The sequence below is a fragment of the Raphanus sativus genome, chromosome 8 (genome assembly GCF_000801105.2).
Source record: "Raphanus sativus cultivar WK10039 chromosome 8, ASM80110v3, whole genome shotgun sequence".
NCBI lineage: Eukaryota > Viridiplantae > Streptophyta > Magnoliopsida > Brassicales > Brassicaceae > Raphanus > Raphanus sativus.
The window spans coordinates 11561107-11585314 of NC_079518.1; the positions used below are offsets into that span (position 1 = coordinate 11561107).

At 34.4% G+C, this 24208-nt stretch overlaps 4 protein-coding genes, 1 non-coding gene and 1 pseudogene across 6 annotated transcripts; 4 read left to right on the forward strand and 2 right to left on the reverse strand.

Annotated features, from left to right (window-relative positions):
• The first annotated feature begins 2476 nt into the window (after positions 1 to 2476).
• On the forward strand, positions 2477 to 3861 carry LOC108820491 (magnesium dechelatase SGR1, chloroplastic-like). The gene is made up of 4 exons (XM_018593436.2): positions 2477 to 2815; positions 2912 to 3085; positions 3191 to 3358; positions 3457 to 3861. The coding sequence occupies exons 1-4, from the start codon at positions 2690 to 2692 to the stop codon at positions 3790 to 3792; spliced, it is 804 nt and encodes a 267-aa protein (XP_018448938.1). The 5' UTR covers positions 2477 to 2689; the 3' UTR covers positions 3793 to 3861.
• Positions 3862 to 4082: 221 nt separating this feature from the next.
• LOC108820484 (protein TPX2) lies at positions 4083 to 8069 on the reverse strand. Its single transcript, XM_018593427.2, has 18 exons — positions 7735 to 8069; positions 7285 to 7422; positions 7090 to 7170; positions 6766 to 6898; positions 6576 to 6687; positions 6424 to 6474; positions 6239 to 6336; positions 6080 to 6155; positions 5927 to 5989; positions 5742 to 5828; positions 5573 to 5631; positions 5419 to 5482; positions 5271 to 5336; positions 5104 to 5166; positions 4960 to 5022; positions 4830 to 4865; positions 4635 to 4747; positions 4083 to 4546 (listed from the first exon to the last, which is right to left on the reverse strand). Exons 1-18 carry the CDS (start codon positions 7907 to 7909, stop codon positions 4528 to 4530), a joined length of 1497 nt encoding a protein of 498 aa, XP_018448929.1. The 5' UTR covers positions 7910 to 8069; the 3' UTR covers positions 4083 to 4527.
• Positions 8070 to 13029: 4960 nt separating this feature from the next.
• Positions 13030 to 15664, forward strand: LOC108820487 (ACT domain-containing protein ACR7-like). Of its 2 annotated transcripts, XM_056992417.1 has the most exons (6): positions 13030 to 13368; positions 13838 to 13883; positions 13985 to 14099; positions 14182 to 14249; positions 14325 to 14996; positions 15079 to 15664. In XM_056992417.1, exons 1-6 carry the CDS (start codon positions 13307 to 13309, stop codon positions 15463 to 15465), a joined length of 1350 nt encoding a protein of 449 aa, XP_056848397.1. In that variant the 5' UTR covers positions 13030 to 13306; the 3' UTR covers positions 15466 to 15664. The 2 variants fall into 2 exon arrangements, with proteins under 2 accessions (XP_056848397.1, XP_056848398.1); XM_056992418.1 differs by lacking the exon at positions 13838 to 13883.
• A 1883-nt stretch (positions 15665 to 17547) lies between these two features.
• LOC108820495 (uncharacterized protein At4g22758) lies at positions 17548 to 19337 on the reverse strand. Its single transcript, XM_018593442.2, has 3 exons — positions 18855 to 19337; positions 18372 to 18576; positions 17548 to 17995 (listed from the first exon to the last, which is right to left on the reverse strand). The coding sequence occupies exons 1-3, from the start codon at positions 19191 to 19193 to the stop codon at positions 17778 to 17780; spliced, it is 762 nt and encodes a 253-aa protein (XP_018448944.2). The 5' UTR covers positions 19194 to 19337; the 3' UTR covers positions 17548 to 17777.
• Positions 19338 to 21403: 2066 nt separating this feature from the next.
• Positions 21404 to 21476, forward strand: TRNAK-CUU (transfer RNA lysine (anticodon CUU)). The gene has a single exon. It is a non-coding gene; the product is annotated as a tRNA-Lys (tRNA).
• A 451-nt stretch (positions 21477 to 21927) lies between these two features.
• LOC108819965 (uncharacterized) lies at positions 21928 to 23406 on the forward strand (annotated as a pseudogene).
• Positions 23407 to 24208: the final 802 nt, after the last annotated feature.

Genomic DNA, 24208 nt, shown 5'->3' on the forward strand with positions numbered 1-24208 from the left:
AAAATTAGAATTTTTAATATATTTTTTTAGATTTTTGAGATTTTATTAAGTTTTGTTTGAAACTTATTAATATTTTTATTTAAATAAATAAAGTTTGGGTATTAAAGTGGGTACAGTGTTAAAAGTTTGGGTATTAAAATGAGCAAAATAATTAGTTGGGGTATTAAACTGGATAGTGAAAAAGTTTGGGTATTAAAAAGTTTAACAAAATTTAGTTCGGATATTTTTATGGAATTTTCCTTTTTATATAATAAGTAGTTTAAGTTAAAAGTGTTTAAATACTCTGTGTCTGCTCCTGAGTCTTTTTGAACCTTCACACACGTAAATGAAGTGAAAGAAGGTTTAATGTAGACCGTGGCAGTATGAAAACGTACAGGAAATGATATATTACTATTCATTAGAATCATCAAGAAAGTCAAAATTAGTGGCCACTCCTTTCTTCTAATGATTCCAAAAACTTTCTTTTGGGGTTATGTGGTCTCTCTTTTCCTCGCAATCTTCTTGGTTGTTAACCAAACAAAGATGACTTTTGTTTCTCTGAGTGCCTCAGGCCCTCAGCTAACCGAGGCCTGAATCAAGTCGATCTACAGTAAAATATGTTAGTTATTCTATTAGTGACACCACCATTACTGAACTAGAGTCTCGTTGAAGATGGAATTGACTTTTCTGTGTGCAAGTTTAAATGATGCCTTTTTGTACCATTTCACTGCCAATTCAAGAACATTATCATAATTCAAGAAGATTTCTACAACTTTGAGAATTGTTGTCCCAACATAGGACTCTTATGTGTTCAAGAGAGTGTAACGAGAAGAACAAACATGAACTCTGTTGTTCATAGTCTCTCAACAGAACTCTCTGACTCTTATCGGTCCATCGACACATGCATCGTTGGTGAAGCTTCTCGGGTTCGTTAAGTCAAGTCACTGAGCTTGAGACACATTGAAAGATTTTTTCACGTTTATTAAGAATATAATAAATGTTTACAACTTAATATATTATTTATTTTTTTATACAATTTTCAATAACTATCCACCAATAAAATTTAATCAATTTAAATATTCACAATTAATGTTTCTTAAAAATATACAAAAGTACTTTAAAATATAGAAAATCTATCTTTGTAGAACAAATATAAAGTCTAGAAAATTTTATTTTCGGGAATATAAAAAATAATTTACTATGGAGTAATATATTATGGAACAATTGGTTTTGACCTTAAAAAAACTTATGACACATAAATTTTATGGTTTTTTCACCTAACACATCTTTTTTTCTTTATCAAAGTCGATCTCAAAAGGGAATTAGGTGAAGAAATGACATGCACTTGCGATGCAATCTAAATCAGGAATGGATGTAGACGTCTGCTTCTGAAATCTCTAACATGCAATTCGATCTAAATCAATGTCAACACACTTCAACATTTATCTTCCACATGGTTTTAAAAGGGTTCAAATCGACAACCGGATTGATACATGTCATTCTTGCTTTTAGTTGTATGATATACAGATGATATAAAAGTTTTAGTTTTCCGGAGGAGAACTTTAGATCTAATTTTTTAATAAAAATGGACTTAGCCCACGGTCAGAACTTACATGATAAGAAAAAATATATAATTGTACGTATATAAAGGTTGTCAAATATAAAAATAAATTTGACAATATTAAATATATTAAACATTTAAAAAAAACTCTATCTTGAACAAAGCGCAGATCTTATCCTGTTATTAAAAATACAATGAGACTAGACGGTGGTTACAATCAGAGTAAACATGGGATCCAAATCATAAATGGCGAGACTTGATCATCCTAAAAAAATCCGTGGAAAACCTTCATTTGTATTTCTGAATCGATTGCTCAAAAAGCTTTTTCTACTCTCTAAATTCTACTTTGTAGATGATTGGTCAAAAATTTCACACATCAATTTTGAACCAAGAGAAGTCAAAAACATATTTAAGAGCATCTCCAACCATTAACACTATTTTTGTGTCAAAACCACACTATTTTAGTGTAATTTTAGCATTAAAAATGAGTTCTTCTCCAACCACAACACCAAACTTCACACTAAAAGTTATTTTATAATATTATATGTATTTATCTTTTTATTTCTTCTTTATTTATTTGTAAATTTAATTAATAAAGTAAGTGAATAGTGTTTTAGTGGAGTGAATAGTGTTTTGGTGTGGTGAATAGTGTCACACCAAATTTGGTGTGAAATTATAGTGTTGCACTAAAATGGTGTAATTTTTGCAGTCCCATTGGAGATGGTTTTGGTGTAAAAACTACACTAAAATAGTGTTTTGCAGTCCCATTGGAGATGGTCTTATAAGGTAGATTTTGACATCTAATTTCTAACCAACTAAACTATATTTAACCGGAAATAAACTGAACAGTTTGGGTTCTGCTCAAGAGGACACGTGGCACTCTCTGAGGCTCAGGAAAATAATCCAAGAACTGTCTGAAGATCTAACGTGAAGCAATCTCCGCCATATACACGCATCAGAAGAAAAGCCCTAAAATTTCCAGCAAGAGTAAAAATCTGGAGTTGGGTTTTCTTAAAGTCAGAAGCTTTCGATTTGGGTTTCATTGTACGAAGGCAGCTAGAGATCGTGTGTGATCTGGTCCTCAAGCCTCGCAAAAGGGTCTCTCTCTGTGTTCAGTTCTGAAAAAAAAAACTGAAGAGAACAGCAGCAATGTGGAGTTTGTCGGCGAATCTACTGTTACCGGCAAGGCTCAAACCAGGTTATTCAGACAAGCGGAGCAACTCACTCCTTGTCTCGAATGGAAGATCCAAGTGGAAGAACCAATGCATTGTTCCCGTAAGCAATTCTGTTTCTTTCTTAACATCATTGTGTTAAAATCTAATGTAATTTTAATATCGTGAGAGCTTAGCATTTTTTAATCTGGGTGTGTAGATGACAAGAATGTTTGGACCAGCGATCTTCGAATCATCCAAGTTGACAGTATTGTTTTTAGGAGTTGATGAGAAGAAGCATCTACCAACGCTCCCAAGGACTTACACGCTCACTCACAGTGACATTACTGCTAAATTAACTTTAGCTATCTCTCACTCCATTAACAACTCTCAGGTAAAGAAAAAAAGTTACCTTTCTCTCTGCTCTTCTTCACATATTTATAGTTTAGGGCTTTCTTGGTCTTTTAGCAATTTAGGAGGTGTATGTTGTATAATGCAGTTGCAAGGATGGGCAAATAAGCTATACAGAGATGAAGTGGTAGCAGAGTGGAAGCAAGTGAAAGGCAAAATGTCGCTTCACGTTCACTGTCATATCAGCGGTGGACATATCCTTTTAGATTTATTCGCAAAGTTTCGATACTACATCTTTTGCAAAGAGTTACCAGTTGTAAGTGTGATCCCAAAAGTAAAAAAAAAACTTTCATGTTATTGCTTTCATGTAAGGTTGGTTGGTTGATTACTATGATTGTTTTTGATGAATTTTAGGTGTTGAAGGCTATAGTTCATGGAGATGGGAACTTGTTGAACAACCATCCAGAGTTACAAGAAGCTCCTGTTTGGGTTTATTTCCATTCCAGTGTCGATGAGTTCAACAGAGTTGAATGTTGGGGTCCCCTTTGGGAAGCTACTACTACTTCACCTGATGATGATGGTCACACCAGGACTCGAACTCTTCCTGAGTCACAGTGCGTGGATGAGTGCACTTGTTGTTTCCCACCTGTTATCTCCATACCATGGTCTCATAGTCTTAGTAATGAAGTGTATAATGATTGCTCTCAGATTCAGGCCGAAGGAATGTCTCCTAATCCGGAGAAAGTTTAATGAGAAAAACATTTTTGGTGGTTTGTAAATTGAATGAAATGGAAGATCATTGGTTTGGTTTGGTGTACATACATGTGGTGTAGGAAACTAATGATTGTTTGTGGGTTTGATTAATACAAAAGTTAAAGTTAAAAGTGTATTTAATAAGCTGTACCTGCTCTTGAGCCTTTGACCCATCAAAGTGTTTTGAAGCTGCATAGTTAGTATGAAAACTCAAAACAAAGCGTGATAGTGATACTGTTCATAAGAATCATCACACGTGAAAGAAACGTGAAGGTAAAAGAGATTGGGAGTGACAGGCAAAGAGACTTGTCTGGTCTACGTTACAAAGCGTAGTGGCCACTCCTTGCTTTTCTAATTGTTCCAAGATCATTCTTTTGGATTCTGTGTGGTCTCTCTTTCCTTGCAATCTTCTTGGTTGTTTACCAAACAAAGTGCACTTACCTGTAATTTACAACTACATTCGGGAAGAGACAAAAAAGTAAAAAGACATTTTGTATTAAATTTAAGAGATTCCGAGAATTTCTGATTTACATTTTCTGTTTTTTTTTCCTTTTTGTAGTAAAAAGAGATGCCGAAGAAAGCTCCTCAAGCCAAATTGGTCTGCTTCACAGTGGAGGAGTTATACCACACAGAGGATCAGACTGAGAAGAGAACCGAATTTGAATGTACAAAAAGAGTTGTTGGTGATGATTGTAGATACCACAAAAGCTTTTCTTTTTCTTTTCTATACCATCAGCGAATGCCTAAGCTCCTGCCATATTAGAACAACAATAAGATATAAGCACTTGTTAGTTCCATGAAACACTCTCAAAAGATAAGTGGTTGCTTTATTAGCTTACCTACTAGCGGTCCATCGCTGGTTTGTTTGGTGGATTACTACTCCGCTATTACTAGATTGTATTTGTCTTCCATCTGAAGAGACCGTTTTTCCAGCTGCCAGTCTTGTTGTTACCTGTAATGGATTCAAGAAATTAGAAACCTCTGGTGTAAAGTGGTTGCAGACGCTACTGTTTTGTAATGAGTTTAGTGCTTACCTCATTCCCTGCTTGGACTCTATTTTCCTTGAAGCCCTTATTATACCAAGAATAGATTGCAACTTAAAAATTAGACTTGAGAATGGGAATAAAACGAATCAAGAGTTAAACTGATTTTCGCAAGCTGCACCTTTGCTTGATGAAATCTTGTGCTAGATCCATTGCTTTGCTTGAGCTCGGATTTGATGGAGAGCTGCAGATTTAATAAAACCGGATCCGGTCAGGCAACTACGAGAGTAATCATCAAATAACAAAAGTATGGAGCCGTACGTACCTTGCTGAAGAGGTCTGTTGGTAAATCTGGTTGAACTCTCTTTTCTGTATGAAAACTAAACTCCTGTGTTGCATTTTCGAAAAAAGTTTCATCCTTATCAGGAAACTCCCTTAACAAAACATACAGAAGATCAAGTGCAAAGAATAACTGTTACGAGGGTACCATACCAAAGGTACTGTAGTTTCTCGTTTGCTATTTTTGAAAACCCCCATGTCTCCTCTACTTGAAAGTATCTGTTTCTCAGGAGAGAAAACCCACATTAGGTAGTGTGAGATATATAACGCAAGCAAAGGAAACTCTAAGAAAGGATAGTACCTTCTTGTTTAGAGGACGAGCTTTAAAAATGTGTTTTCCCTCCGAGACATCATGCTCGCTTGGTCTGCAAGAGAAATTGAACTTTTAGGTTACATTCACCTCAAACACAAGTTGAAGTGAGAAGTGAGAAATCAAGCAATTCTCAATGTCATACCTCCTATTTTCCCTGTTAACACCGTCAAGTGCATCAGTTATATTAGATTTGTCTGACCCCTGTCATAAAGAAAACTCACTTTTCAGGATAAAGTTGTTTAGAAGAGAGAAAAACTTGTTAAGAACCGCAGGCACGTAATGAAACTAATAGAGAGCAATGTTGTTGCTACCTTATACACATCATTCCCCTGATTACACCTTGTTGTTACTACTGAAGAATGTTGCATAGCCCTTTCTGAAGTCTTCAAATGAAATTCCTGTTAAAAGGAAAGTCATATAAGCTCAAGTCTTACTCCATATTATTTTTGTGTGGAAACAGTATATCATCTGAGACTAAATCATTTACTATACTTACGTGGAACTCCGGTAGTTTTGGAGTGCTCTTTTTCCGGATGGGTAATGAGGGAGCATCAAATATCTAGAGATCACAAAGGAGCATGAGTTGAGCCCGGACAAGGAAATTATTTCCAGTTCACATTTCTTAGTAGCAGATACAAAAGTTACAAACCTTTCTGTTAAATGGACGTGCTTTGAATCTATATACAGTAGTTGAGTCCTGTTCTAGCTTGGCATCATTCTTGTGCCTGAAATAAGCATTAGCAAAACATCATGTTAGATTTCACCTCTCCTGTGACAACTCACTTTCAGTGAAAATTTAGGCTCTAACCGTATCCTGTGAGCCCTCTGTGATGTAGCAAAATCAGGCTCATGTGGGATAGTAATCTTTGTCCTTGCCTGTTGTGAGTTTCCATCAAGAGTTGTATCCTGCACAACCATTTAGAAAATAACTAAACATCTCAGTAAGAGCTCCCTTATTCACCAGAAAGATAGAATCTTCAATACAATGCAAACCTTCTTGGGTATTTTGTGAACAAAATTCATCTCCTGCTTTGTATCAGCAACCTGAAACAGAGAAAAAGATGACTCAATTTCATATAAACCTAGCTAATACATTGTTAAAGGAGACTATTTATGCACTGTATTAACAATAACAATCAGTCTACCTTACGAAGAAGACCTCCATCAAGCTTCTGTCTTTTAGCCGCGTGAACCTCGGTCCCAGATGTCCCACATAAACCTTTCTCATGAATATGATCAACTTGCATATGGAATTTACTATACCAGCAAAAGAAGCTACGTATAAGTTGAATAGAATTAAGCTAACAGAATAAATAAACATGCTACAACAGCCACCTGGCGTTATTCTGCTTTGCTAACTGACTAGCAGTAGGTCTCATTAACGTCGAGCTCCTCGGAGTTGGTCTGATGCTTGACTTAGCTCTGAACTTTGGTTTATCATTATGGTTGTGATTGCTAACCGTTGGCCCTGGTAAAAAGTAAAGAAAGTGAGACCACCACCACAAACAATAAATTAAATAACCAAAGATGGACCACCTCTAAAGGTACTGAGAAAAACAGAACTGATCAAAAGTTAAGGATAGTTAAAGAGAGCCTTAATTCAACAATTGAACTACAATGCATGGCTCATAATTAAAGCAAAGAAAGTTATATTATCACCTTTGCATATAGGTTGACGTGGGAGTTTCTTCAAGTTATTACCTAAATGGGATGAAAAAATCCCAAAACGCATTCCATTTCCTTAAGAAAAAAAGAATACTATTAGAATCTACAAACATATCTCGTGGTCTTTTAACTTTCTACACACATCATAATTAGCTGGTAAACAGTATGCAGGTACAATCATTTATTCACCAGTTTTATTCAAATGCGAAGGCTGATAAGTCTGTCTATCCTTCTCAGAACCATCTGCTGCTGCCTCTGATCTAGTGGATGCCGCCTCGGTCTTGTCATCAGAAACCTCCTCACTAAGTAACAGTTTTGTTACGAACGCTGAAAAATAAACAAAAGAATTAACAGCAGATTCTCCATATTGTTGCTGAAAATGGAGTAATGATTCTGAAAGAAAAATCAACAACAAAAAGGCGAATGAATTTAGTATCTCAAAACAGAATTGCAACCAAATCAAATATTGACTGATGACATTGTAAAATCAATCTTCCGATTCAGCAATTTTACTGCATTGCAAAAGGACATTGTGGAAAAAAATTCAACAGTCAAAATCTCAATCGAAGAAAGAAACTTAAACTAAGCAGCAAACGCGAGACATAAAAGCGTTATGATGATGATGATGGTGAGACTCACGAGAGGGAGCGTAGGAGGGAGCAGAGTGAAACCAGAACTCAGCGGATCGAGACTCCTCCGGTGACTCCATCCTAGTGAAATCGAACCACCGAGCCGCGTCAAACTCGTACTCCAGATCGATCTCTCTCGCCTCGAACCCCGTTCCCTCGATCTCCATATCTTCATCCATCTCCATTCCCTCTCTCTTCTCTCTCTCTAAATACAAAACCTCTCAACAGTCAAATCACTGATCGTCTTCTACAAGAGCCTAAACTCAGCGCATGGAATTGACGAGATAAAACCCTAAATTTCTAAATCTGATAGACGAAGAGGAAGAAGCAGGAAAGGAAACTAACGGCACAAATTTCGCTGTTTCAGAGATTTTGGTTTCGCAACAAAACGGAAAGAAAAAAAAATATATATCAACAAAACGACACCGTCTCTGCGCTCCGGCTTTTGTAACGACTCGAATTTTTTGAATTTTGATTAAGGATGAGGATAAGACGCTAATACCCTTACATGCGGGAGAGGATACGAGGGTGTTTTCGTCAATTCGAGTGGGAAAGAGTGACGGGGAGCCTGTTTTTTTTTTTCCTTCGAGGCGCGCCTCTCTCTTGGTGTGTGAGCTTTCTTGGCTTTCGACGAGGACTGTAAATTTCGGCGGGATCTATGATGACCCTTAGGTTTTTTGTTTATTTACGTATATGCCACTAACGGTTGGATCTTTTGTCAGGTAAATTGCGCTTTTTTCTCAGTCAAAATGGAAAATGTCTATGTGACATCATTTTCCTTTTTTTCTTTGTATCCAATTTATAAGATAAATCGGAATGATGTTAGGGTAAACATCAGAAGAAAAGAAAACATGAAAGTTTGAATTATTAATATGAAAATTGTAAGTTCCAAAAAAGTTTCATTTTTTTGTATGTGCAGTGCTACGGAAATTGGAATTTTTTCTTCTTGAAGTAACATACCCAGAATGATATATTAATATACAATGATTTAAATATTTTTGAAATTCAGTTTATATGAAAATGAGGTACGAGTGGGGACAGCATGAAGTTGACTGTGGATTTTTATAATAGATCCATCAGTTTTTTTTAAGAGAACTTGTCATTTAATACGGTTCTACGAGAGTACACAAAGACCCAAATTTATGTAAAAGAAAAGGACAAATTATCAATTTTGTTGTTCTCTGGGTAAGACAAATTTTTAAAAGCTATAGTGTATGTTTTTAAGGCATTCGTTTTGTTCAAAGGGTTTTTGGGTGTTGGACCACATCTACTTTTGGGAGTACAAAGATACATTTATTTGGGGAGGTGTTGGTTGTACATTTTCAGAGGTAATAAAAGAGAAATAACTAAAAATGAAAAAAAAAGGCAAAACTTTATACATATGCACATACATTGTGGGGTTATGAATCTATCTGCTATTTTCATGCTACTGTATTTTCTTGGGTCCAGTCATACCACTGTATTATATTATTTAATGTCGATGTTCAATTTTATTGATGATCCCCATGGCACATTTTCTACAATGATAGATGTAGTTGATCTTCATCTCTGGTATCAATCCATCAATTAATATGCTCAGATGAATTTGAGTTACATTTACAGCTATGTTCTGACATGTTTGCTTTGAATAAAATTTTAATTTGATTTGAAAAAAGTAAACCATATGAAGATTCTCTCTTTATCGTTTCCCAATATCACATCAAATAACAACAATCTTTTCTCCTTCACGTCACACATCAATATCAACGAGTACACAATATTTACACTCTAGGAAGAAAATAAATCAAGAATGGTTAGATTTGTCATATGTTCATACTGGTTAGCTGTTAATAAGTTAGATGAGATGAACCAATGAGACAATAAAAACAGAGCTCTTTGACGTCTTGGAGCAGACCTGAAACTGTGTAAGGTGTGAGACAAGTGATGTTTCAGATTAGAAAGCATTGAGACAAAAGCAAGTCAGGGTTTCTCACGTGGGTTTATTGCGACAATGCTTACTCCTCTTTCTTCATGGTCTCCAGCTGTCTTTTAGCATACTTTGTGATGAGAATCGTTGTAGCTACAGTTCCTAAAAAGCCCCGAGAATGTTGAGAACAATCTGTGTAACCGAGAGGCCGTGTTTATCTGCAGAAGATGCTTCTGCTATTGTCTTTACAAGGTTCCTTCTGCAACAAGTAAGCGAGAGATATCACTGCTCAGTAAGGACCGTATTTAACAAGATTTGCAACAGAACAGTAGTTATAAAGAATGCAAGGGAATGGAGAGATCCGGATTAAAGTTACTGCTACCAATAACCTTCACCAGCAGCTTTTAATACCACGGCTTGATCAGGGTTATCTTTTCATCCATCCCTATACAATCACAAAACAAAAGACACAAACAAAGTTCAGTAATGTGATACTTTACTGCAGCTACATTTCACAAATGCAACTACATTGATCAAAGTCATCATTTGATCAACAGTACTGGACCGAGATGAGCTTTTAAGTCATATATTGAGCCGCTTTTTAAGGAAACTACATCATCTATAAGGTTGATGAATACTTGGATTCTGTGGCGCAAGAGATGACCAATGAAGTAACGAAGTGATAAACCAATAGCTATGAGCATCAAGATTCAAGGCAATACACAATGAGATTATAATTCAAGAATATATGTCCTAATAACCTTGGTGACTAACAGTATAGTAACTAAAGTTAGAATCTTTGCCAAGAGTAAGCAAAACCCATCAAAGTTAACTAGCTTAAGAGTGAACGATCAATCCAACAACAGACCAATCCAACTAGGAAGTGTAGGAGTTAAGAGTAGATCGAATCAATGCCCAACCCTATACGTAACCAACGAAGGCTAATGCAGCAAGAAAAGCGAATAAATTTTAGACATTAAAATTATGGGTTTTTTTGTGTTTTCATTTCTGCTATTTTATTAATTTTACAGAGCATTATATGTATCAACATTTATAAGCAAAACCATATTCGATGGTTCAAAGATGATAATGACTTACTACACTTATCAAGCAAATAAAAAGTGAGTTTAGAAAGGAATTTCATGTTTTGCCATCGCAAAAGTTCTAAGAAAACAACTGCATTGACCACACATAAGACTAAGAAACATCCACATACCATTACGGAGTCGTGGTGGTAAAAAGAAGCAACTAGATTGTTAATGGGCTAGTAGCCAAATTATCTTGCCTTATGTTTCTAGTGATTGAGCTAAACATGTTTCTTGTGCTCGTGTATATTTTACCAGTCTTCTTCTGCAATCTTTGTAGTACTGAAATCATTATTTTGCGCCTTAAAAGGTGGATTTAGGCTGTTAATTCATCTCTGAGCAATAGAGGCTAACAAAGTAATTATAAACCATATGAAAAAATTTTATTCTTCTGGCCGATACATATATTTGATGATATTGTTACATCTTTATCTTGCTTGTACAACAACATCCGCCGTTTTCACAAATTGCCCATAATCCAATAAGACTAACATGAGTTTGACAGTAGTCTCTGCAAGAATCCCCACACGGCTGCTCTGGGAAGCACTTTTTAAAATCTTGATTTATTTCATAACCTATTTTAACAATAATTATTGTATCAATATCACAATCATAAAAAGATAAATAAAGTGTTCACAGTAAAAAAACGTCTAATCAAACTGTAATAGTAAGCTAATACCAAGAGTGCGGTCGGAGCAATGAACAGAAGACATAATGAAGAAGATGCTGAAAATAATTGCCACTAACATTTTCTTTGTAATAGCCATTTCTAATTATTTTTTCTTGTTCTTTTTCGTTTTACTAGAGATGGTTCTATAAATAACAATACCTATATGTGTAAATGATATTTTTATGGTAAGAAATCTTTCAGTTTTATTTTTAGATTTCTTTTTCAACAAGTAATTTTATTTTTAGAATATAGTCAAAATGAAAGAAAAGAAAATATTTCCTAAGTGTGTTTCAACAGTGGTGGGATAATATTTTATTCTCTCATATATACACTTATATTTGAATATATAAAAACGAAACAGATATATTTAGATTCACTGCATTAATGATTTGATTTATTGTTCAAGCATAAATGATTTGATTTATTTGCTCGAATCTTCTCGTATTCAGTTAAGGTTAAGAGTAATAAAACAAAGTCTCAAGCATTAAACTTAAATAGAGTATATAAAAATGAAACAAAATCTCAAACATTTACTTGTTCAAGCATTTACTGCATTAATGATTTGATTTATTTTTACAAGCATTGAAACTTGAATATATAAACGTGAAACAAAATCTCATCTTACTGATTTAGCATTGTTTGAAATCCATGATTATATAGTCTGAAATTTTCCCTTTCAAAACTTTAAATTTGGTAATGAAATTTTTTTTTTTTTTGAAAAGATATTGACTTATTTTGGAAGCAATTGAAACATTTGGCTCAAAATCACGCCTCATATCGTTAATTTTGAGTTCTTTTATGAAAAATCAAAAATCACTATCGGTCGTCACAGTTTCTTTATATCCTCCCTGTTCTTGATTTCAGTTATCTTCAAGCTCAAGCATAACCAAAACCTTTGGTAGAGCTTAAAAATAATCAATTCTTGGAAGAATGACCGATTATACTGAGCATAATTAACTTTATACATATGCACAAAACGACATGAGTATGTAGCTGGTAGTGGTAGTCCCGCAAGAAACATGCCAACATGGTATTCTTCACAAGTAGCTGAACAAATGTATTGTTTCCTTATCCACATCTATCTTATTAAAACAGGAACATTACAACTTCTTCTAAGTGGATTTTTAAAAATAGAATTCATATATTTAAATTAAATGTTTCATTCTTTATATATAATACGTATCATATTCTAACTTTACATTGATGTATTTCCTTAAATACAGTTCTTCTTTTTGTCCATATTCCATATATGATTTTTACATTTATTACATGTCGATTTAAATAAGATATATACTAAGAATACTAAAAATATTAACCGTTCTATAATTACCCTATACAATTTGTTGTTACGTGAATCCCGTGTACCGACGACGTTAATTGTATTTTTTTAAAATCAAAACGACATTAAATTTACCATTTACTGACAAACATGCATTAAAACCGACAACTCCTCACATGCCACGTAGGATCCCCGACAGCCCAGCTAGCTCAAAGTGGATCACTACAATGGTTGTACGGCTGTGCCATTGGGTTTTCTTTCTTTTTTTCATTTCTGTATTTAGAAAATAAAACAAATATTTTAAAACAGAGGAAAAGGAAAGTAGGCAAGAATCCAGATGGGATAAAAGCAGACAAAAGCGGAAGGTCTAATAAAACGAACAGGTCAGCATCTGTTTTAATTTTTTCAAGAACCAGTCCTAACGCCTCGTTGATATTTTAATACAGTATTACATTTGCTTCTTATCCTATTAAATTCTAAAGAAAGACTTGGGAGTAACCCCGCCCTAGAGGAGAGACAGATATAGACTTGGTATAGATAGAGAGAAGGAGCGACTCTGTAGAAACACATGAATTGTTTTGGTGGTTAGCCTTTTTTATGGTAGCTTCCTCTTAACTTCTGAAGAAGAAGAATAAAAAAGAAATGGAGTTATCTGATTGCTCTAATGAATATGAGAAGCTCGTTGTAAGGATGAACATGCCCAGGTTTTTATTTTCTTATTTCTCTTTTTCCCTTATAGATATTACTTCTTCTTGATGTATGAAAATTATCATCTTATAAGAATAAAATGATAAAATCAAGAGTTTATTCCCAGATTTTTTTTCTCTTTTTCTTGTAATCATTCAAGACTTTTTTAATAAAAATTATTCAAACTTGATTATGTTCGTTTTAATTTAATCAATTGAACAATTTCACTAAATTAAAGTTTTAATTATCATATGATATATTTTCTGAAACAAATAATGTTTTTTTCTGAAACAAATAATGTTTTTTTCTGAAACGAATAATGTCTATGTTAATTCCTGGCTTTTACCGTCATCTATTTGTACAATAAAAAACCACGAGTCAAATTATTGGCAATTTCAAAATTATATTTTATCATAATGTTTTTGGTTGTTTGACTCATACAAAAGAGTGAGGTTAGAGGGTCACTGTCTTTTTGTTCACTTGCAGGGTCGTGATTGACAATGAAATTTGCCCTAATTCAACTGTCGTCAAGGTTTTTAATTACCCTCACGCAACCTGCTTCCTCTGTTTCTTCTCCCTCGCTTGATAGTGATTCTTAAATTCATTTTTATTTTATTTTTCCTTTTTTCTTAGATTGATAGCGCAAGAGGCCCAGGGATACTGCTCGAATCTGTACAGCTTCTCACGGATATGAACCTCGGGATCAAGAAAGCTTACATTTCCTCTGACGGAAAATGGAATATGGATGGTAACTAGCCCAAATCATACGTTAGAATTCTAATTAAGGAAAGTAAAATAATTGTTTGATTCGTCTTCTTCTACTGCTTCAGTTTTTCATGTAAGTGATCTTAACGGAAACAAATTAACCGATGCGAACCTAATCCGTTACATTGAAAAGGTAAAATTAAAAGTTACCATTCATTTGTGAATGTTATCTTAGAAAATCAAGACGTTCTTTTCTAAATAATTACAGTCAATAGAGACGTCTCATTACAGTAAAACCGAAGGATACACCGGTTTAACCGCTCTAGAGTTAACTGGAACAAACAGAATCGGTTTACTCTCAGAGGTTTTCGCGGTTTTAGCTGATCTTCAGTGTGATGTTGTTGAGGCCAAGGCATGGACGCATAACGGGAGGATCGCGTCGATGATTTACGTTAAAGACGTTAACTCCGGGACCCCCATTGACGGAGACTCAGATCGTGTCCAACGGATAGAAGGACAGTTACGTAATTTACTAAAAGCAGACGATAGTTACCAAAATGACACGAGGACATGTGTTACGTATGGTGGTAATACTCATATGGAGAGAAGGTTGCATCAGAGGATGTTCATGGACCGTGACTACGAGAAGACGTTTGAGTCTGAGAACTCTCCGAACGTTTTGGTGCAAAACCTTCCGAAACGTGGCTACTCGGTCGTGAACTTGCAATGCAAAGATAGGATGAAACTCTTGTTCGACGTTGTTTGCACCTTGACTGATATGGCTTACGTTGTGTTCCATGCGGCTATTCGAACGGTTGGAGAAACGGCGTTTTTGGAGTTCTATGTAAGACATAGTGATGGGCATCCGGTTAGTTCAGAACCGGAGAGACAACGTTTGGTCCAATGTTTACAAGCCGCAATCGAAAGAAGAACGGTTAAGGTATGAACCAATGAATAATTTCTCATCCGTTTTAATATCAAACCGACTGGTTTAGTAGTTGATTTGTTTTATGTTTATGTAGGGTCTGAGATTGGAGTTATGCACGATGGATAGACCTGGATTGTTGGCGGATGTAACACGAGTATTGAGAGAGAACGGATTAAACATTGCTAGAGCCGAGATATCGACTAAAGAAGGTATAGCAAGGAATGTATTCTATGTGACGGATGCTAATGGAGACCTTATAGATCCCGAGATAATCAAATCGATTAGAGAGAAGATTGGAATCGACAATCTAAGTGTTAAAGAACCGTTCCCGGTTAGTTGGAGAGAAACAGTTGAGAAGGAACAACAACAAAAGCAGGAAGATCATCAGGGACGCAATGGAGGAGGGACAATGTTGATATCACTTGGGAGCCTAGTGATGAGAAATCTATACCAGTTGGGTTTGATCAAATCATATTTTTAGGAAATTTAAACCGGGTTGCTAACCGATTCATGTATACCAATTTAATCATGTTTGTCAACACCACCCGCAGTTGAATTGGTGTGTTTGGAGCAAGATACTGAGCCAGTGATGCATTTGGGTTTAGATGGGAAACATATTTGGTATTATTTATTGTACATAAAAAGGTGGGACGTTAGTTAAATAAATGGTGGTCAGTCTTCTTGTTGGACAGTTTGGTGGATTTATTTTCTTCTGTACAAATTTATTATATAACCCATGGTTGTTAGAACATTAGCTTTGCAATAGTAAGTTAGGGTACATGTAAATAATAATTTAGTTATGAGGTTAGTTTTACCCAAGGAGACAAACGAAAAAAAAAAGAGACAAACGGGTCCTATTTTTTCTCTGTGTTGAGGTTAATAATTCTCTGTTGTAAGTTTGGGTTTTTGGCTGTTTGCAATTAAATATTTTCTGGACACTTTGACTTAGCTGACGGTTAGCTAGGACTCGAAGAACCAAATCAAATCCGGTCCAAAAAATTAGTACAAAATCCAAACCGATACTAGTTAAATATTCAAACGAGTTCAAAATTTTAGTAAATAGAAAATCGGAACCGAAATCAATCTGAGCCAAAATATTTGGAGTATCTGAATATATCCGAATCAGATTTATATACTTTAATATATTAGCTATTTTTACATTTAATATCTAAAAATATTCAAAATGTATAGGATATTTTGATGTTATTTGAAAAATATATAGAAATAGTCAAAAAAGTATCTAAATAGTTAAACAATACTAAAAAAACAAAATACTTAAAAAATATATATATATTGATTCTCCATCTAAATATTCAATCTAAACCAATTCTATATTAAATTTAGGTATTTTGGCATACATTACTCAAATTTATATGTTATATACTATTTTTTGCTTTTAGATTTTGAGAAATTAAAAAAATGTATTTTTAATAATTTAAACGGGTTATCCAAACCCGAATTGAATCCGCAAAGATCTGAACCAAATACAAACTGAAATTTATAAATACCTAACGAGGCTAAAATCCTTTACCTCTAAAACTTAAAATCCGAATAGATGTGAATCAATATCCGAATAGATGTGAATCAAACCTAAATGGGCCGTATCCGAACGCTGGCGCCTAAGGTTAGCAATACTTACTTTCAACGAGTTTTTTAAATAAGAAGAATAGAAACTAGTATTTTGCTATTTATCATTATATAAATGGTTTAGTTTTGTAAAAAAATATTGAAATTTAATTACTTAATAAGATGATATCAATATTATAATATTATATTACTAAAAACCGGTTTTAAATAATTCAATATTGGAAATGCTATTATACTCATATATTTATTATTTATGTGCAAAACAATCATGTAATTCTAGGTTTGGATGTATTTACTCCAAACTGAAATCCTGAACTTTAATCTAAACCAAGAAATATCCGAACATGACTTAAGAGTTCCATATTTCGGATTCTGGTATAATCTGAACCAAAATCTGAATTAGAATAAAAAAATCTAAGAAATCGTTTAATATGTAAATATTATATATATATTAAGGTTAATTAAATATTTTAAATTATTTTAAAGTTTTTTAATTTGTTTGTTTATTTTTTGAATATTTTAATTAGTTTGTGTAGTTTAACTAGTTTTTATTAGGCTTTGAATAAATTTTTTATTAATTTAAAAAATATATATATATTTGAATGGTTTCAAATATTGATTATAATAATCTGATCTAACCAATTCAGAAGAGACCAAACCAAGAATTAGGTTGAATATTTTTAATTAATTAGTTCACGTAGTTTAACTAGTTTTAATTAGATTTTGAATATTTATTTATTAGTTTTTAATCTTTTGAAAACATATTTTTGAATGATTTCAAACATTGATTATAATAATCTGATCTAACCAATCTGGAAGAGACCAAACCGAAAATTAGCAAAATAGAATTTATAAACATAGTCGTGAAAATCAAATCCGAATCAACCGAGTCTGTGATGTAGTTCAGTGGTTAATTTTCTCTGGCTTTCAAAAACACGCTTGGAAAAAAAAATCGATTTATATTTCTATTTTAGATTGTCCCATCGCATGCAGTAATACTGCTTATTTAATTGTCCACTAGATCGTGCAGAGTGCGACTTACAAACCATAACTGTTACAACTTGCAAGTATATGTATTAGTATAGCAATCTATAGAATATAATACAATCTTGATAAATAATAAAACGACCTTATTCTATGAGACTGCAGCAACATAGGCTAATTATTATGTGCCACGCTCAAAAGTGTACGTACTTTGGTTAAATCTCATTGCGTACATACCAATATGTTCCATAACTTTCTCGTTCTCCTCAAGATTTTCCCAATAAACTGAGCGATACACGATTCGATCATATTAGACGAGGGAATAAAACTCGTTCTCGTCGGAGTTATTCCGGCCAAAGAAACTCCGGTTTCATGAGCTCCCTTTCTAAGATAGAAGCTTCTACTTCCTATATCTCCGATTATTTCCTTTTTCTCCAAACCTGAAAATTAAATCACATTAAGTAAATTTATTAAATCATAACAGTTCGATTATGACGGAATTTAACGTAAACTCATATGTTCAAGTAAATCCCTTTCTTATTATAAGCATATAGCTCATGAATAATGTGATGCTTCTATCTTTTTCACACCATCCACGAGTACTTTGAGTATTTTCCATGATTTGGAGACTAAAGCAAAACTAGATAGTATAGTATAGATATTTTATAAAACTAATATATGTTAAACTGAACACAATTTATTTTGTTTTATTTTCAACCAATGGGGACTCAAAAATTATTTATTTTGTATATATCCAAAACGGAACTAAAACTTAGATAATGTTTGTGTTACACTACAAGTTGCATTATAGCTTACACTGGATGCTGAAATGAGATTGATGCAATTCATAGGCAGCACCTTTGTCGAGTTTCGGTGTCCGTCCTTCTTCGCAATATTTTTCCAGGACAAATTTGATTATTTCTTCGACATTGCAGCTCAATTTAACCATAGTTCTTACAGGTCCAGGGCTTCCTTCAACTGCTACGTTGATTACAACTTTTGTTGCTTCTCTTTTATTTTCCTGATTGTTTTTAGAATTAAGTCAAAGAAGACTCTATGATCTTCGGGTTTACTCGAGATCAAAATGGCTCTAACAGGGTTTACAGCTTATTAAACTCTACGTCCAAAATAGTAGATAGGTAAGGGTTAAATTGTAACACTCCAAAATATTACGCTTAAATAACAAATGCTTATACCTTGAGGACTAAATGTAGAATTTATTACAAACTAAAGTCTTGTCTGAAAGTAGTAAAAGAACAGAAAATAGTTGAGAGAAAATGGAGAGAAACAGAGTCTAACCTCTTGATTGGTCGGAAATTGAGACGATGGCGAAGATAAGCCCAACAACGACGGAGAAGAAGCCATAACCTCAGAGCGAATTCTTGGCAAGTAGACGATCTGACCATATTCTTCCGTCGGTAAGCCACTCAACGGCAAGGATCGACGCATGCAAGTACCGTCTCCGTCGCGACGGCGATTGAGACTCGAATCGGAGAAGCTTCGCTCAAAGACCTGATTAGTCGGTTTTGAACGGTTTTTATTAGAAACGCATCGGGAAGCCGTCCGTCTCATCCTGATGCTCCGGCTTCCATTTCCGACCGGAGTCGGAACTCTTCTCCGGTGAGTCGAATTTGACATTTTGGGTGAAGTGAAGACTTTGCTTGAGGAGAAGGAGGAAGATGAATGAAATTGAGAGGTGTTTGTGGTTTGCTTGGCAAAGAAGCGAAGTAAGGGATTCTCTATGCTTTACTCTTTTTAATTTGTCATTTATAATGTTTTTCCAAATAAAGATTGGTTTTACATAGAAGTAAGTGTCTTTTAGAAATTAAATCCAAGCCGGCCAATTTTTTTTTTTTTTTAAATCCGATTAGTAATACAGGCGTGGTTCTCGTACACCGATATTTAGTATTATTTTCCTGTCGACTTTATACTATTATAGTATGTTATCTTATCATAATTTGTATAGCAATTCGATTGTGGATATTTTCAACTGTGAATATAAGTACAATAATAATATTTAATGATTATTTCAAATGCTAAGAGATCTATCAAAAATCAATATTTTAGATATCTATCCAAAAATAATTTTAGAAATTGTTGTTTTTAGATAGATATCTCAGTATATTAGAGAGTCAATCTTAGATATTCAAATTTGAAGATCCCTAATGAAAATGTTCTTATGTATTATGTTGTATAAGATTAAATTTGAGTGAGATGAGTAGATTGGTAGCACTTCATTAAAAACTGTGGCATAAACTATTTTTCAAAAATGGTACAAATACTAAGCCCAAAAAATTAAAATTATAAAAATATGAGGTATATCAGTTTTCTTGTATCAATAATATTAGTTAGGCATCGTCTAGACTAAAGATTACATGAGCCTGATTTTCACAATCTCAAAAGTCAGAAAACAAAACTCTTGGATTTGTTGATTTTGAGACGTTAATCAAGAAATCGAGTACCCAAACAAATTTCGTGAAAGTAAACTCTAAAATTAAAATTGATAAAAATAAATACAGAAAAATAAAGCAGTAAACATAAACAAATACAAAGAGATTTAAAAAAAATACAAAGAGACTAGAATCAATTTATTAATTTTTACTTCTTGTAGTCGGCCCGTAATGCCCTTCATTAGTCAAGAAAAAAAGAAATAATATGAATACCATAACCTTTCATAAGATTCACTAACGTCAAGAAATAACATATGTCTTGTGTGGTTGAGATTGGTCAGAGGAGAGGTTTGTTTTCAACTTCTCATTGTTTATAGAAAGAACTTTTGGGCGTGTTGTTAGGCTATTAGTCGACTCATAATTCTGATAAAGAGGCACGTGTGGGTGACTTCTCTTACTCCATACGCACTCACTTCACGCGTAACGCACTTGGTTTCCAGTTTCCACCGAGTATCATACAAGTTAACAACACCATATATTTATTTATTTTCATGATGAAACGAAAGTTTTCGACTATTATTTCAATTTTCAAATGTAACGTCACGTTTTGTGATGTAATACCATTCTACTACTTTAATATCACTGGATAATAAACAATTTATTTCAGTGTTCTGCTATAAATATATAATGTTTTACTATTGTCATAAAGAATTCATACACATGCCAAAAAGTCAAATAGTCGATGTAAATGTCATATATCGGTTTTTTTTGTTGTAAATTAATTTTTTTTTTTTGTCATATATCGATTTTTTCAAGAAAAAAGGTCATATATCAATGAATTGGTCCAAATACTGATACTAATGGTTTTGGAGTAAGTATAAAGTAGTGTTTTTCTAATAGATAAACAAAATATATTGAATGAAGCAGATATACAATTGCGAGTTTACAGAACAATATATATGGTCTCCTTGTTCATAGTTTTATTATTAATAATATTTTAATATGTTTCTTGATCTTTTACTTGCATAGACTCTACTACGTAATTGTTGTATTGTATCTTATGAGTTCTAGATCAAGGAGGAGTTCAAGAAAATCAACAAGCGGAATGGAGGAAGAATCAGTACGCTAGTAGAGCCCCTCGGGAGGGAGGGGATGAGTTTGCTTATCACAAGATAAATTATATAAGCAGCCTGCTAATCTGACTATAAGCCAAGACTCACACACAAAGGTTTGTTTATTTTTCTCCTTTTTTTCTGCTGTCTTGTGTGACTGTGTCACATAGAGCTCCTACGTATTGGATATGTGTGCGTCTTTCTCCATATGAAAGATTTTAATTTGGGTAGCTCTTTTAATTAGTGCATTGCGAATTGTGGTATATGAAAGAAAATTAGAATAATCTAATCATAGCAAATTGTACTATTTATTAATGTAAGACTCATAGCAAATTGAGTCAACAAAGCCCGTCTAGCTCAGTTGGTAGAGCGCAAGGCTCTTAACCTTGTGGTCGTGGGTTCGAGCCCCACGGTGGGCGCTTCTTTTTATTTCTTTCTAGTCCATATGTATATTTTACATAAATGTTATGTTTCATCTCTTTCATTAAGCATTTTTCTTCTTCTAATTATGCTCCCAATTAGTATTTTCTTAAATAAAAATTTACTGAGATGGTATATGGCTAAATCACTCTAATGAAAACGTGTATGCAATCTGCAAAGTTCAGTATGCTATAATAAAACAGATGATGTAACTATTTTCTTAGCTATAAGTAATACATATACCAACACTGACATTCTATATGAACTCTCCATGATGTTACTTTAACTTGAATTGTGGATGTACGATTCGTGTTGATATCTGATCACTCTGGTTTTGAATTGATTCTGTTTGGGTGTGGTTTAGTCTTGAGACATAGCTTATCTCTGAGAGTTCTGCGTTTCACTTTTGTTTTGTCCTGAAAGTTATCTTGCTTGAATTTTTTTTATGAAATGCAGTTTCAGATTGTTGGAAAAGATGTGATGTTTGTGTCTTGATGAAGATAGATAGAAACTTTTACATACAAATGTTTTTGCATTTAAGCTTTTCTAATATCATATGAGTTCTGTATGTAGGGAAGGATTCAAGGCGGTGGTAGAGGTTCTTTCAACTTTGGTGCTCCTTTTGGAAGCTCCTTTGGTGGTTTTAACAATGGTCCTCGGAGTCTATGTCTAGTTTTTTCGGAGGAAGAGATCCATTCGATGACCCTTTTTTCACTCAGCCTTTTGGTGGTGGCATGTTTCAGTCCAACTTCTTTGGTCCTAGCATGGATCCTTTTGCAGCAATGCATCATCATCCTCCATCAGGTTTCTTAGAGAATCATCACCAACCGAGAAGGTCTCATGGACCGATAATTGAAGAGATTGAATCAGATGATGAGAAAGAAGATGAGAGTAAGACTAGGGAAACATGGCAGGTCAAGCAGTGAGGTAGATACTGAAGAAGAGGCTAGAGCTCAAGGTGATTTGATACCTTTTTCTTTTTCTTTTTCTTCTTGAGATTGTTTTGTTTCTGTGTAACTGACTTTGTGTTTATTTTTTTTAATGTAGAGAGAAGGATCAGAAGAATGCAAAACATGAATGTGAACAATGGACAATGGCAACCACAGACTCGTAGTTATGTTTTCCAGAGCTCCATTGTTACATACGGTGGTCATAACGGAAACTACTATACTTCATCCAAGTTCACAAGGACAGGAAGTGATGGAGTGAGTTGTGCCTGTGTAAAGAATGCTCGTTTATGTTTAACCACTAAACTTGGGTCTTATTGTGAAAATAGTTAACTCTTGAAGAAAGCAAAGAAGCCAACACTGCAACACGGGAAGCAGCGCACAGGATCTCAAGAGGCCTTCACAACAAGGTAGTTTGTACATACATTACCCGAAAGATGATAAAAATTATTTTCCTTTGTTGTTGGATCAGTATAATTGTATAACTGGTGTTTTAATCCATGCAGGGCCACACGGTTGCGCGTAAGCTTAACTCAGATGGTCGAGTTGATACAAGGCAGACCTTGCACAATTTAAACGAAGGTAAGCAACACTTGTTACGCTTCAGAAAGATTGTTTTGTGGATGAGAGAAACTTTTTAAGTTCAGATATAACCATTTCTTCATTTGCAACCGTTGTGCAGATGAATTGGCTGATTTTGAACAGTCTTGGAGTTGTAATGCTAGAATGCAACTACTACCTGGTCGGTCTGGTTCCTCTGGCAGAGAGAAACTAATCTTAGGACACTACCAAGCCCTTCCCGTGCAAGAGCAGAGCCATCCAGAAGAACAAAGGCTGCAATGAATGTAAGAGGACATGGCAGAAACTAATCTTAGGACACAACAAGTCCAGTTTCTAAAATCTTTAGTGAATGTGAGAGCAAAGACTATTATTGTTCAATTTACTTAGGTTGCATCGTTACTGTAACTGTATGATGACATGATTTGAGGCTTTTATGATAATGGTATATGCATCTTTCGCTACATTATTAACTTCTTAGCTGCTTGCAACTCAAGTAATAGATCTAAACATTATAATCATCAAGTAATATCAATAGTCTCACCAAAGATCCTGTACCTACTACCTTCACTTTAAGCAAATCACTGAGTGTTACCACCACTCACATACAAAACAACAGGATCATCAGCTCCAGTAACCACTCTCTCCAAGCCACAAGTGATTCACAGCGACTATAGGTTTCTTCTAAAGCTATGACAGTACTCTGAAGACAATGGCTGAGACTTGCAACGGCGCTCACATGCCAGGACCTTTGGTGTAGCAGACGCAGTCGATTTCTTGGGGGAGTTAGTTTGGATGTTTGGAGAACTGATCTGAGTAGAGGAAGAACGTGGTGGGCAGTCTCTCTAGGGAAGAAGCCGTGACCTGGTGAGGTTGGCTAAGATGGTTTACCGTCTGATGTCACGATGCGAATGCCGATCTTGTTAGCTGAACCTTCGAAACCGATGGGTTTTGAAAAACAGAGTCACTCTGTTATTTTTTATAGACGGATGAAAACAGAGCAGGTGAATATCAAAAATGAGGTTTTACTGTACTGTTTCGAGAACAAAAGTGAATATTTTTACATGTGTATGAATATGAGCTGATGGTACTATTGAGATTAACCTTAAGAACAGACTTAAGCAGTCTATTTCAATCAAACATACAAACAGAAGTTGAAAAAGCCATAAAACATCCGGCTTTCAAAATTCCAAACACCGACAGAACTGACAAAATCGGATTTTACC

Excerpts from the sequence above, each read along its gene's own strand:
- LOC108820491 (XM_018593436.2), top strand. The coding sequence starts at position 2,690 with ATGTGGAGTTTGTCGGCGAATCTACTGTTACCGGCAAGGCTCAAACCA. Across the intron at positions 2,816-2,911 it reads AGAACCAATGCATTGTTCCC|ATGACAAGAATGTTTGGACC; the intron begins GTAAGCAATTCT and ends CTGGGTGTGTAG. Across the intron at positions 3,086-3,190 it reads ACTCCATTAACAACTCTCAG|TTGCAAGGATGGGCAAATAA; the intron begins GTAAAGAAAAAA and ends TGTATAATGCAG.
- LOC108820484 (XM_018593427.2), bottom strand. The coding sequence starts at position 7,909 with ATGGAGATGGATGAAGATATGGAGATCGAGGGAACGGGGTTCGAGGCG. Across the intron at positions 7,423-7,734 it reads TCCCTCCTACGCTCCCTCTC|CGTTCGTAACAAAACTGTTA; the intron begins GTGAGTCTCACC and ends TTTATTTTTCAG. Across the intron at positions 6,337-6,423 it reads TTCACAAAATACCCAAGAAG|GATACAACTCTTGATGGAAA; the intron begins GTTTGCATTGTA and ends ATGGTTGTGCAG.
- LOC108820487 (XM_056992417.1), top strand. The coding sequence starts at position 13,307 with ATGGAGTTATCTGATTGCTCTAATGAATATGAGAAGCTCGTTGTAAGG. Across the intron at positions 13,884-13,984 it reads CTAATTCAACTGTCGTCAAG|ATTGATAGCGCAAGAGGCCC; the intron begins GTTTTTAATTAC and ends CTTTTTTCTTAG. Across the intron at positions 14,100-14,181 it reads CGGAAAATGGAATATGGATG|TTTTTCATGTAAGTGATCTT; the intron begins GTAACTAGCCCA and ends CTACTGCTTCAG.
- LOC108820495 (XM_018593442.2), bottom strand. The coding sequence starts at position 19,193 with ATGTCAAATTCGACTCACCGGAGAAGAGTTCCGACTCCGGTCGGAAAT. Across the intron at positions 18,577-18,854 it reads AATTTCCGACCAATCAAGAG|GAAAATAAAAGAGAAGCAAC; the intron begins GTTAGACTCTGT and ends AAAAACAATCAG. Across the intron at positions 17,996-18,371 it reads ATCTCATTTCAGCATCCAGT|GTTTGGAGAAAAAGGAAATA; the intron begins GTAAGCTATAAT and ends TTTAATTTTCAG.